The 13648-nt window shown below is 38.8% G+C and overlaps 1 protein-coding gene across 4 annotated transcripts; it reads right to left on the minus strand.

The window, feature by feature from the left end:
* Positions 1–5027: 5027 nt before the first annotated feature.
* On the minus strand, positions 5028–10686 carry socs2 (suppressor of cytokine signaling 2). Of its 4 annotated transcripts, none has more exons than XM_016535036.1 (3): positions 10239–10686; positions 8701–8955; positions 5028–5683 (listed from the first exon to the last, which is right to left on the minus strand). In XM_016535036.1, the coding sequence occupies exons 2-3, from the start codon at positions 8825–8827 to the stop codon at positions 5214–5216; spliced, it is 597 nt and encodes a 198-aa protein (XP_016390522.1). In that variant the 5' UTR covers positions 8828–8955; positions 10239–10686; the 3' UTR covers positions 5028–5213. The 4 variants fall into 4 exon arrangements, 1 of the variants encoding a protein (XP_016390522.1); XR_001638148.1 differs by lacking the exon at positions 5028–5683 and adding an exon at positions 6918–7025; XR_001638149.1 differs by lacking the exon at positions 5028–5683 and adding an exon at positions 6918–7028.
* Positions 10687–13648: the final 2962 nt, after the last annotated feature.

The raw sequence follows: 13648 nt of genomic DNA on the forward strand, positions 1-13648 counted from the left end.
TGATCGGCTAGCCGGTTGCCTCTCGAGGAAACGTCTGCAAATATACAGCCTTTGTACACACAATTCACTCTAAAAATCCCTGGAAAATATGGAGTGATTCAAATTGTTGACTCAGAATTTCCATGCTTTGGTGCAAGCTAAAAAAAAAAACATGGAGGGGACAAGAAAAGCTGTAGAAATGGAAAATGGACTGGGCAAATTGGGAGTGAAACTTTCCAAATCAGGTGGCAAAGACAAAACACTTTCAAAGAAAAACGCCTGAAAATGTACACAACAAAAATACTTATAAATTCAATATTATGATGCAAAATTCTTGCAAACACTGTTGGATTAAAAAGTGAATCTTCTAAACAACCAAACAAACAATTTCCATACAAACACCAAATACACTTGGATTATTTGTATATTTTCAGAACATTAGAAACCAGAACTCCATTTAGGATGTGGGTTTACTAAAGGTTTGAGAGGTTGCCAGGTTGTGGGTGTGTGACCTTGATGATGGGTGTTATTATCTGTTCTGCACATGATTGGCTCATTTTGGGGCAGAAATAAAAGAGTGAAGTTGTTGTAGAAAACAAACACTGTTTTGTTTTGTTTTTTTGAACTTTTTTTTTTTTTTATGAAATCATATTTCCCAAGTCCTCTATCAGACATTACCAAAAAACACACAGAACAGGAATTAAAGCTATGCTTGCTTTTATTTCTCACTTTTTAGGAGACAATCCATTCACCCCTGATGCAGCACAATGTTGTAAAATGATATTAGTGGAATTTTGTAGTGGAAAAGAGATCATATCAGACTTACTACCCTAGATATACCATGTCCTCAAGGAAGACGACGAATAATATTGACAATAGTATACTGGATCTTAGAGATGTTGGCAGAATTACCTTTTATGCTGATCTGAGATCAGCTTCCCAATGATTTAAGAATTTCTGTTAGATTGGTTTATTAAATTAAGTCATATTAAATAAGGAACTTCTTAATTTAAAAATAATGGCAAAATCAAGCACCAACCTGTAATCATTTTTAGCGCAATGCTTTTTAGATAATACTATTCGAATGCTTTAACTGAAAGACTAAGCATAGAGAGAAAATGCAGGAATTTAGCACCCAAGAACAATGGTGAATAGAATACATTGAGCGACCCAGTCTTGAAGGGATAAAATTATGTACGTTTCATTAAACCAAAATAGAAAGGAGGTCAGATTAGTGAGGAACTTCAGAGGAAAATCCAATTTTTCTTATAATCTCTCCACAAATAGCAGTAAGGAGAGAATAAAAAGCTTCTGACCTAGTACGTCTTTTTTTTTTTTTGGTCTGTGTCAAAAATTACGATTCAGTATAGAATCAAATATTCTCCGAATACGACCAATCAGCATGCAGGTTTATCACGACGCCCTCCTGAGGTAGGGTTAACACAGGCCAATACTTCTTGACCATATGCAACAAAAGCTGAAACAAACCATGCTGCTAAATTACCTCTTGGTTCAGAATGTGCAATAAAATACTAAGCCGGTGGTATATTTTATTTGCGAAGTACGCACCCTTAAATGTTGGGGAATGGCGAGGACCCGTTTAAGCAAGTTTGAGCTTTTAAATTAAAAGGTTTTTTTTTATATACACTGCCATTCAAAATTTAGTATGTTAGGGGTTAGTATGTTTTTCCAATATTTTTGAAAGTCTCTTATGCTCAGCAAGGCTGCATTGATTTTTAAAAAAATCAAAAATAGAGCAAAAAAGTTGTGAAATTTCAAACTGTTTTCTATTTGATAATATATTCAAATGTAATTTATTCCTGTGATGAGGTGAATTTTCAGCAGCCATTTCTCCAGTCTTCAATGTCACATAATCCTTCAGAAATCATTGTGCTGCTTAATTATGTTTGATGAAACTGCGCTACATTTTTTTTTCAGGATTCTTCAGAGTTCAAAAGAACAGAATTTACCTGTAACGGAAATCCTTTGTAACATTATTAATATCTTTACTGACACATTTGTTCACTTCAATGTGTCCTTGCTGAATTAAAGTATTTAACAGTCTAACCCCAAACTTTCAATTGGTAGTGTATATGTTGAATAAATTTTTTGTTTGAAAAATGGCTTTAAAAGGGCTATTTTTTTTTCATGTCATTTTTCAGTAGGTATTACGTTATCATGATGACATGTATTGGGGTATACAGTATATAATATCGCAAGGTACTTGCCAGTTCCCAGCAGTTCCTTGGGCAACCATGACATCAAATGATCATCTATGACAGGGGTGGCGAACGTCGGTCCTGGAGAGTTTTGCTTCAACCCTAATCAAACACACCTGAACAAGCTAATCAAGGTCTGAATGGTTACTAGGAAGCTACAGGCAGGGGAGTTTTAATTAGGGTTGGAGCTGAAGTCTGCAGGCCAAACATGAAGACAAGAGCTGATTTTTCAGAAACTCTACGACAGTATGTTGATGTTCAGCTGAACTCGTTTACATGTGTTCGTCAGCAGGGCCGTTTCTAGCCAATCTGACGCCCTAGGCGAAATACCTATTATATATATATATATAATTCTTTTCAGACACCAGTTGCTTGTCACGTTCAAATTGGTTGTCATAGTAACGACACTAATTTGTGGAGATTCAGTGCATTGAGTTCCACAAATCTGAATGCATTATTTCTAAATTGACTGTTAAGATAAACATTTTGCACAATTTAGTCTCTGTAATATCATTGTGTTGCCACTAGATGCCTGTATAGCCCTATGTCATGTCTCAAACACAGGATGCAGAACATCTCAGACACTTGCTGCAATAAAAGCATAGCTCACCCAAAAATGAAAGTTCTGTCATCCTTACTCATGTTACCCTCATGTTGTTCCAAACTCATATGGTTTGCTTTCTTCTGTGGAACATAAAAGAAAATGCTTCAAACATCAATTAACATCCCAATGAGGTTTGACATCAGTGGATAATTGTGCCACCATAGTTAATGTGGTCTGCGTTTGTGTGCTTTGATCAGTGATTGGAGAGTAAATAATCCTTATTTAGAATATGCCAGATGCAGGGCCGTTTCTAGCCAATTTGACGCCCTAGGCGAAATCCCTAATCCCCCCCCCCATTTGTAAATTGACTGTTAAGATAAACATTTTGCACAATTTAGTATCTGTAATATCATTGTGTTGCCACTAGATGCCTGTATAGCCCTATGTAACAATCCCTAGTGGCTAAGACATTGCACATAATTTACACATAAATCACACATAAATTAATTTTATTACATTTTGATTTGGATACTATATACTATACTACTACATATTGTTTAGATATTATCAATGGCTACTTTTTTGTCTTTATCTGTTTTTTGTTCAATTTTTTTGTTGTTGTTTCTTGCAACATTGATTTAAAGTGTCAGTTATTGCATTATTATTTCAGTCAAACCTATAAAACCCCTTTGTTACCCCAAACTACATATAAAAGCTTTATCAGTGGCATAAAAGTAACCAATGCAGCTACTTAATCATTTGCTACTCGTTAACGTCCCCTTTAAATAACGTGACGCTCTGCCCTCTATGACGCTGCTCCCATTAAGCGCTGTTGGAAGTGAATGAATTGATTCAGCATTTCGACACCTACGTAAGGATGCATTTAACTCGACAAAGCGGTCTAATAAAGGATGTATTGATCTCGTGAATTAGCGAATTTTACTATACAAATATTTTTTAATTGGATGTTAAGTTTATATGGGAATATTACATGTCACGCTGATCCTTTATGCATTGCATTGGCGCAAAAAACGCACACCTTTTGGACAAATCTGCCACAAATATTTGGACAAATGTGCCACAAATACTGCCTAAACAAAATACTGATTTTGTGCACTTTATTTACTGTACCAATATTTTAAATTGGCCTTTGAACTTAGCTTTATTGCATGGCAAAAAAAAGTGTTACCTTGCCAAAGCACTGACAGAGCCCACTGATCTAATGGCGTTGTTGAGCGCTCCAAATGCAAACTTTGCATGCAACAATCACGCAGCAATTGACAACACTCTGATCTAGTGGCATACAGGCATCAGATTGACAGTACTCTAGCCCAATAATGTTGGGGGATCCAGTGGGGGCGGCAGTCATATTTCAGGGTGACCGTGCCACTCTTTATCACAACCCTGCTAAAAGTGCCAGTACGTGCGCTCATTGGCGCCCCTTTAGCTGGTGGCGCCCTAGGCGACCGCCTAGCTCGCCTATGCCTAGAAACAGCCCTGGCCAGATGAGTCGTATGGATTTATTTCATGTTAAAAATAAAAATTATTTGTATGTTTTCACAAAAAACCTTTAATATCCATGGAACCTTTTCAGTTCTTTATAGTGGAAAAAGGATCTTTAGAGTAATAAAATGTTCTTCACACTAAGAAAAAATAGTTATTTTAAGAACGGTTCACTGAAAGGTACTTTGGGGGACCGAAAAGGGTTCCTTTATGGAATCACTGCAAAACTCCTTTTGGAATTTTTAAGAGTGTACTTTTTGAATATCATTGACTTCAATATATGGACAAAGACAGCTGCAGGATTCTTCAAAATATCTTCTTTTATGTTCTACAGAATAAAGAACATCGAGTTTAAGGTTGAGCTATTCATTTTTGGGTGAACTCTTCCTTTAAAAGTGATGCATGGTCACACCGTGAGGCGTCCTGTTTATCTGATGTGCGTATTACAGGTAGAAACCCACAGATGTCAGTGCAGGCCAATGCTCCTCACAGATACTGCTCAGTTGCTCATTAAAAATTGACTGTAGAATATCTATCTACAGGCCATAAACTTGTTAAGTGCGCAATGAAGGACACTTAACACTGTTATGATATTCTGAATAGTTCAGCCAGAAATTTACATTCTGTCATTATTTACTCACCAAAACTGACAACAGAAAATGGAATATGTTTTGAAAAATGTTGATGTTGACAATGAAAGTCAATGGAGTACAGTGTTCTTTTGGATCCCATTGACTTTCATTTTTCAAAAATGGAATATCTTCAAACAGGTTTGGAACATCATGACGGTGAGTAATTAATGACAAGATTTTTTATTTTTTGTGTGAACTATCATTTTAAAGTAATCCTTGGGCACAAGATGAGGGATCCCAGGCAAATGATCCTAAACGGGACATCAGCACCCCATTATCACTGGGTCTATGATCCATAGAACCTCAGCACTTATGGTCAACATTGTCCATCTGGTTCTATACATTATAAGTGTAGTCTGTCAGGTAATCCTTCAGCCGGTTCGGCAAAGGCAGTTCTTGTACCCGCCTTGTGGTTTTGTTGATGGCAATACGACACAGATGCTGCAGAGATGGTGTGGCTGTGTACACCGGAGTCGTGAGCAGCAGCTGCACAGTGCCATTGGACGGGGCGAGAGGGGTAGTCCTGCCCTTACAAGACGTCCGGGACAGCTGCACATAGTGCTCCACGAGATGGACGACACTGTCGAACTGCTTGAGTTTGGGTTTGACCAGCACCACGGAGTCCAGCTTGAACTTGCCGTCCTTGTATTCGATTCGCAGGTTGGTGGGTCCCGCAGATGTCATGGCGGAGATGGTGAAGAGGTAGTCCCTCTGAGAGCTGTCTCGGACCAGAAACGTCCCCTCCGACGTGTCCTGCAGGATCTCCTTGGCTTCATTGGCTGTCAGGCTGCCCCAATACCAGCCTGCTTCCAAGAAAAGAAGACACAGAGATGGTCATATACGTATCCTCTTCCACAGTATCTGTTTCAGTCGCTTGCTTGTGTAACATGAGACCCATAACGTGTCCCTCTAAAGACACGCTCACAAAAACTGTCACAGCTACAGTCATATCCTGGCTATTCGGCTGTTGTTTTATCAGGCGTTTTCTGAGTCACTGCGGAGATTGTGGCTTTCAGAAGAGGACGCATTATGTCTTTCAACCTCTCAACTGTGCCCTGATTTAAAGAGCTAATTCACATCTGATAATGCAGCAGAAACCAAGCACTTCCGAAATGAGCTGTTAAATGAATGTTAATTGAAAACATTATGGCAACTGTGGCGTAGCAAGACTAAACAAGACGGCAGAAATGTCAACATAAATGACATATTTTCCCCGAAATACTGAACTAGACCATCTGACTATTCATCTTGGGAGTATCTGACATATTTGATGGAGGATGCTTGATAGATGTTCCCAAAAGCTGCTCCCATTGTTTTTCTCAGCAACAAACAAACCTAAAAATGGATCTCGCTGCAGCATCATAATGACTTTATGTTGTGTTTCTCTTTTATACAGTGCAGTGCTGAACTAAATTTGCTCATGCACTTGAAACCAGAAAGGGATGTGACAGAGACGCAAACCATTGAGGACAAATGTTCCAGCCAGACCAGGAAATATAACAAAAGCTTCATAGAAATGATAATGTCACTCTTTTGTTGCACAAAAAGCAAACAGAAAATGTAAACAGTAAAAGCTTTGTCAGGAAATTCGCATAGTTCCAACTTATATTCACTCGCATACTTCATATCATGGTCAGAAAGGGGGGCTTGTGGGACAAATGCCACAGAAAGTGACAAAAATGCCCCCAGAATTCATGTGGAATGTGGGAAAAAAATGCAATTGCAAAAACTTTTGTATTTGTAATGTCTGATATAGTTCTTAATATTCTTTTTTGATGTTGAATTAATCTTAATTACACTTCATACATTACATCTAATTATTTGGATTAATTAATGTATTAAATTCAAATACTGACATACAACAATGAAAAACTGTATAATTTAATAGAAAATAAATGGATTCATAAAATAAAAAAACATGCCCCTGGAAATCCAAACATGGTGAAAATTGCCCCTTAATGTAAAAAATAATTACTGGATTTACATAGCCTATACTTTTTTCTTGACATTCACTTCTCTGATATTTTCATTATTATCTTCTGCTCAGAAAATCCCTCTGAGAGCTGTCTCGGACCAGAAACGTCCCCTCCGACGTGTCCTGCAGGATCTCCTTGGCTTCATTGGCTGTCAGGCTGCCCCAATACCAGCCTGCTTCCAAGAAAAGAAGACACAGAGATGGTCATATACGTATCCTCTTCCACAGTATCTGTTTCAGTCGCTTGCTTGTGTAACATGAGACCCATAACGTGTCCCTCTAAAGACACGCTCACAAAAACTGTCACAGCTACAGTCATATCCTGGCTATTCGGCTGTTGTTTTATCAGGCGTTTTCTGAGTCACTGCGGAGATTGTGGCTTTCAGAAGAGGACGCATTATGTCTTTCAACCTCTCAACTGTGCCCTGATTTAAAGAGCTAATTCACATCTGATAATGCAGCAGAAACCAAGCACTTCCGAAATGAGCTGTTAAATGAATGTTAATTGAAAACATTATGGCAACTGTGGCGTAGCAAGACTAAACAAGACGGCAGAAATGTCAACATAAATGACATATTTTCCCCGAAATACTGAACTAGACCATCTGACTATTCATCTTGGGAGTATCTGACATATTTGATGGAGGATGCTTGATAGATGTTCCCAAAAGCTGCTCCCATTGTTTTTCTCAGCAACAAACAAACCTAAAAATGGATCTCGCTGCAGCATCATAATGACTTTATGTTGTGTTTCTCTTTTATACAGTGCAGTGCTGAACTAAATTTGCTCATGCACTTGAAACCAGAAAGGGATGTGACAGAGACGCAAACCATTGAGGACAAATGTTCCAGCCAGACCAGGAAATATAACAAAAGCTTCATAGAAATGATAATGTCACTCTTTTGTTGCACAAAAAGCAAACAGAAAATGTAAACAGTAAAAGCTTTGTCAGGAAATTCGCATAGTTCCAACTTATATTCACTCGCATACTTCATATCATGGTCAGAAAGGGGGGCTTGTGGGACAAATGCCACAGAAAGTGACAAAAATGCCCCCAGAATTCATGTGGAATGTGGGAAAAAAATGCAATTGCAAAAACTTTTGTATTTGTAATGTCTGATATAGTTCTTAATATTCTTTTTTGATGTTGAATTAATCTTAATTACACTTCATACATTACATCTAATTATTTGGATTAATTAATGTATTAAATTCAAATACTGACATACAACAATGAAAAACTGTATAATTTAATAGAAAATAAATGGATTCATAAAATAAAAAAACATGCCCCTGGAAATCCAAACATGGTGAAAATTGCCCCTTAATGTAAAAAATAATTACTGGATTTACATAGCCTATACTTTTTTCTTGACATTCACTTCTCTGATATTTTCATTATTATCTTCTGCTCAGAAAACAGCCCCGAAACAACACACCAGATGCAAATTGTCACACAAATGAATAAAAACATTAACAGCAGTCCTGAAACAACATTTTCAACTATTTGACATTCATAAAATAAAATCAGATCTGCTTTGAATATATCAACAAACTCATGCCAAAAGCATGATATAGTGTAGACCTGCTGCTAGTTTGATTTATGAGATTAAAGTACACTCAAAACGACCTTTAAACATTTTATTGAAATTTTATATAGAAGGTTAATCTTTTTTAAATCGACTGTTATCACTTTTAACATCAAATTTGACGCATTATGATAATTATGTTTTAACTATATGAATCACTGCCTGTGGCTGTGTTGCATACAACATGAATTCAGTGAGAGTTACAGAAGCAAATGAAGAGAATATGTAGCCTAAGTGAAACGAGCAGTAAACGTTTACCAGTGTTTTTAAGGTCTCTCATGGCAGTGGCAATGCGACTCTGTTCGGACTCCGCGACTTGGGTTTCGGTTTGCGATCTCCTTTCATTCTCGATGCTTTCCGTGGAGTCGGATGAGTGACAGGTCATTGGAGAACGGCGTTCTGCATCCAGTCAATGTCTATAATTATCCTTCAAAGACGACTGACTCGTACAATCGACCAAAACATGCGAGAAGTCTTCCACAGCGTCCGTGGATTTTGATTGGCTGCGCCGATCTGAAAACACAAACATGAGTTTTAACCCTGTTTTGTTTCACGCTTTTTTGTGTTTTTTTTTTTTTTAACCCTGATATAATATTTCCATATTTGTCAGCCGCATAAAACCGTGTAAATTGATGTCAAGTAGGCCTACAAGGAGTGCTGGTGCTACAATCTTCCACATTACCTGAGAGTAGCTAGGCCTACTAATAGAAAACGTGGACATGCATGCATTTATGCATTCATAGTATAATCAAATTTACTCCTTCAAAATAATTATGTCATCCCACGTCACCCTCATTTCATTTTAATCATTTAATTCAATAAGGCCACCGTATAGGAGACGTTAAAAATCGTTTAAAATAACATAAAACAAGAAACAAATATGCAAAAACATGAAACAGCTAAACGAAAGAGTGTGTGTTAGTCACTCACACAATTTTGGTAAGCATAGCAACACTGTCCTGTTTTGTTCAATATTTGTGTCTCCAGCAGAATGGAATATGTTACATCCCTTCCCGTCTACTCAGACATGGTATTTATAGTTTTTTAAACACATAAATGAAAAGCTTGTGTGAACGTTATATAGCTATCTCACTAAACATTAATGATACCAGTTCTGTCATTTAACATTCATTATCCTGATCTGAAACTGAGTTGTAGTCTTAAAACAGAAACGAAATTTCTCGTCTTACCTTAAAATTGTTTTTGTCCTGTAAATCCTTAATGTTTTTTTTTCCGTCTTAAAGCCTCTACTGTCACCTCAGGAGGGTGGTGCTCAAATATGATAGTTCACCCCTGTAGCTCATTTCTAATTGGTTATTTGAAATACTCTCATAAAGTGATAAATGAAAGTGGCCATTTCGTGTTAATCTCCATTGACTAATCCAAAGGTCAGCTACTGTTATTTTTTCTGTTGTTGTTTTTAATTGGATAAAAGAGCGAAATGACAATCTTCATAAGCCTCATTAACATTACAAACGTCCGTCTTCTGTGTGAATGGCTCATTGCGCACGTGCATGAGGAATAAAAACAAAGGCTGCCTTTGAGAGACGGCAAAATACGCAGAACTGCCTTTACTAGGAAATTGCATTGACAGCTCCTGGTAGTGTGACAAATAAGATAAACGACTGTATTTTCTCCTGAACGTGTAAATGAAGATACGTTACTTCTAAATGCACGAATTATTTGATGTAGCTGCTATATGAGATATAATGAATCAGAGGAAATAAAGCAGAATATATTTTGAGCATTAACTTGAGCCTGAAAGGTGACAGTCGGAGAAAGCGTACAGCACTTACCTTTTGTCTAAGTGAAAGCAATAAGCAATCAAGTCCAGCGCGTTTCACGTTACAGACGTTCAATGGCACCATGATTTAGACCCATCATTTATTATTAATGGGAAACACTGATCGGCTCACTGTCAAACGACCAGCACCCCCTGATGCTCAGCAGATCGGGACGCGTTTTTCCGTGTATTTGCATTGATTCTTTCGGGAGCGACACTCCACAAAAGGCGACACTATATGTCTCGCACTGTTTGCAAGCGCACCGCGCGTCCAAACGCGTTACAACGCGCGCCAAGCGAGCAGGACACATATAATTACTCTCTCCAGTAGTTTAGTGATATTCCAAAGAATCTTTTTTCTGTCTGTGTGTGTGTGTGTGCGTATGTGTGTGCGCTCGTCGTTAACTACTTAATCCTCATTTAAAAAGACTGGTATACAAAAGACTAATTTCCAGGAACTTTCCAGGAATCGCATCACGTGGTCAGATGTGCGAGCGCTCTCTTAAGGTCGTGCCAACTGGCTATTTTGTTGTTGTTTATTTGTTTGTTTTGTTGAGATCTACCAGACACGTTTATATCACAATCCACGCTGCATGTAATTATTTAATTTTAATTTTAATTTTTGTTTGTTTTTACATTGAGGTCTTCCTATAAGGATGTTTTCATTAGAAGACTAATTGTAAATTGTATTTTTTTTTTTTACATAAAGGCCTAATATCACAACCAGCAATGAAATGCAAGGGACAGACGAAATATACTGCAATACGTTCAATATAGCACACCCCAAATCTATTTTATTGTTTATTATTCGTTCTATGTTGTATTTCTGTAATAAAATGTTTATTTCTTTATAAAACATCTGTGATTGGGCATGTTTTTTTTTTATAGAATCTGTTGTAGAATCTGTACAGGTTTTAAAGAAATTTACAGTTATTACTTTTCGAGATATGTGTGTTACAGAACTCCTCTGAGCCAGTCACAGCATGACAAGTGCCACCTTAAACCAGAAATTTATTGCCTACATATAACAAAACAAAATATAAGAAGCTGTATAATTTTGACATTTGTGTAAAAACCCCAGAACCACAATAAACTACCTGAATATCCAAAACACAGATGACAGACAGACAGACAGATAGATAGATAGATCCTTAAATCTTATCCTTGTATAAAGACAACTGTGGATTAAAGGGCTGTAGTTCACCCTAAAATGAATATTATGTCATCATTAACTCACCATCATGTTGCTCCAAACCTGTGTGAGTTTCTTTTTTCTGTTGAACACAAAAGAAGGTATTTTAAAGAATGTTGGTAACCAAACAGTTGACGGTAGCCATTGACTTCCATAGTATTTATTTCTATATGGAAGTCAATGGCTACAGTCAACTGCTTGCACAACCCATTTAACACAGCGCTCAGAGCTGACTGTAAGTCTGATGCCTCAGATGACCTTGCTCACACTCTTATGAAGACAATTGGTATGCTTGTTAGTTTTATGGACGGGTCATGTTACTTGTGTTTATAAACCAATTAGTTGCTGCTTTAAAACAAATAAAATTGTGGTCGAGCATCCTCTTCTTTAGATACAATTAGGAAGAAGCTCTTGGCAGATTAGGCTCAGATGACACATGGGCCTGTGTCCTCAAGCGGGTTTAATCATCATTGATGTGTGCTTGACTTGGCACTCATTTCAGTCATAACGCTTATATGTCAAAAGTCAAATGAGCCCAAATTTACCTATGTATGCGTAATAGCTGTCAATGTGCTAAGTGTTCACTAGTTCACATGTTCTGGACTACTGGTGGTCTGAATTTAAGCCTCTTTCAGCAGTTCTCCAGCGCATGTTACCAGATCCTCTCGTAGCATTATTTAATGTTTCCCCAGAAGACTCATGGTTATCAGCATCAATGGGTAAAGTCCTTGCTTTTTCTTCCTTGTTAGAATGCAGAGCAATACTACCAAAGTGGAAGGATGCTGTTCCACCCATTTACATCCAGTGGATCAGAGATATAATATCTTGCCTCCGCCTTGCAAAGATCAGATAGACTAATCATAAAGAGGATCTGAAAAACATTTTTTTTAAAGATCTGGCACCCCTTCATTAATTATTTAGATTGTTCTAAATGATACACTATTATTGACTAAATATCCCTGTTAAGCCAAATGGATGCAAACCCAGTTTATTTGTTTATTTATTGGCATGTATACATGTGCATAACTGAGTGTATGTGTGTACATATTTATATACATTCGTTTTTTCAATTATCTTATGAAAATGGTCAGCATTACAGTAATTGAAAAAAAAACTTGCCCCTTTTAGACTTGCACTCTATTTATTTACTAAGTGCTTGTTCCCTTTCGATACTACACTCGTACTGCGTCTACTAGACGCATATGGGAAAAAAGCCTTTTTCTCCTGAACTGAAGCCTTTTCATTCACACAGTGAAACTGCACGGCCATTGGTTCGTGCATTGTATTAAAAACGAATCAATGGCTAGGCAGCGGAGCTGCACGAGTCTATGGCGACGAAGCCCGCCAAAGCCCGCCAGAATGGGTGGGGCATCTGGCTATATAAGCGGGCGTTCGCCACAGGATTCTCAGATTTCTTCTCCTTCAGCGACGACTCTACGTCCTCAAGCTGATCCGAAGCCGCTCGCCGTTGACACGCCTTCGCAGCTGGAATCGGGACCTCTCAGCATGGCTGACCTGATTCTCAGCCGCTCCAGCGACACAGCAGTTCCGGTCCGGTCCGTTTCCCCTGCCGCCATCCGGCGATATTAAAAGAGCTTCTAAAAGAGCAAAAATATGCCACGCCCTGCGGGTCTCCCCTGCACGCCCATGACGGCCAAACGGAGTGCGTTTCCCGTTTGGGGAAATCCCATGTGGAAGCTGTGCTCACTGGAGCTATTTGTTCCCACTGTGAGAGCTTCAGTCTCGCCTCTCACCGCTCACATATCGCTTTCTTTTCAGAGAGCGACTCCACCCCTCGCGCCCTCCCGTTTCCTTCCTCCCAGGGACCTGTGAGGAAAAAACAGCGGGGCAGAGGGGTCGAGTGACCGGCTGCGAGCGAGCCCATGTCGGCCCAGATCCTGGGTGCCTGGCTCTCGCCCCAGAGAGAGTATTCCCCGTCCTTTTCTCCCGGTCTGATCAGCGTCCCTCTGCTGGTGCGAGCGACCTGATCTCATTTGGGGGAAGTGAGGACGAGCTGCTTGATGACATGTCATTGGCAGCATCGGATGCAGAGGAGCTGTTGGGCTTGGTGAATGACCCCACCCCCTCGCCATCGTCCGCGCCCAGCGCCACCAAAGACGGGATAGATGCCGAGGTTCTCTGTATCCTCTCCAAAGCGGTTGAAGAGCTGGGTTTAGAGTGGTCTCCGCCAGAGGAGCCCTCTCGCAGCCGTCTGGATGAATGGTTCCTGC

The sequence above is a fragment of the Sinocyclocheilus rhinocerous genome, unplaced genomic scaffold (assembly GCF_001515625.1).
Source record: "Sinocyclocheilus rhinocerous isolate Xijiao unplaced genomic scaffold, SAMN03320098_v1.1 scaffold153, whole genome shotgun sequence".
In the NCBI taxonomy this organism is placed as follows: domain Eukaryota; kingdom Metazoa; phylum Chordata; class Actinopteri; order Cypriniformes; family Cyprinidae; genus Sinocyclocheilus; species Sinocyclocheilus rhinocerous.

Excerpts from the sequence above, each read along its gene's own strand:
- socs2 (XM_016535036.1), bottom strand. The coding sequence starts at position 8,827 with ATGACCTGTCACTCATCCGACTCCACGGAAAGCATCGAGAATGAAAGG. Across the intron at positions 5,684-8,700 it reads GAGAGACCTTAAAAACACTG|CAGGCTGGTATTGGGGCAGC; the intron begins GTAAACGTTTAC and ends TTTTCTTGGAAG.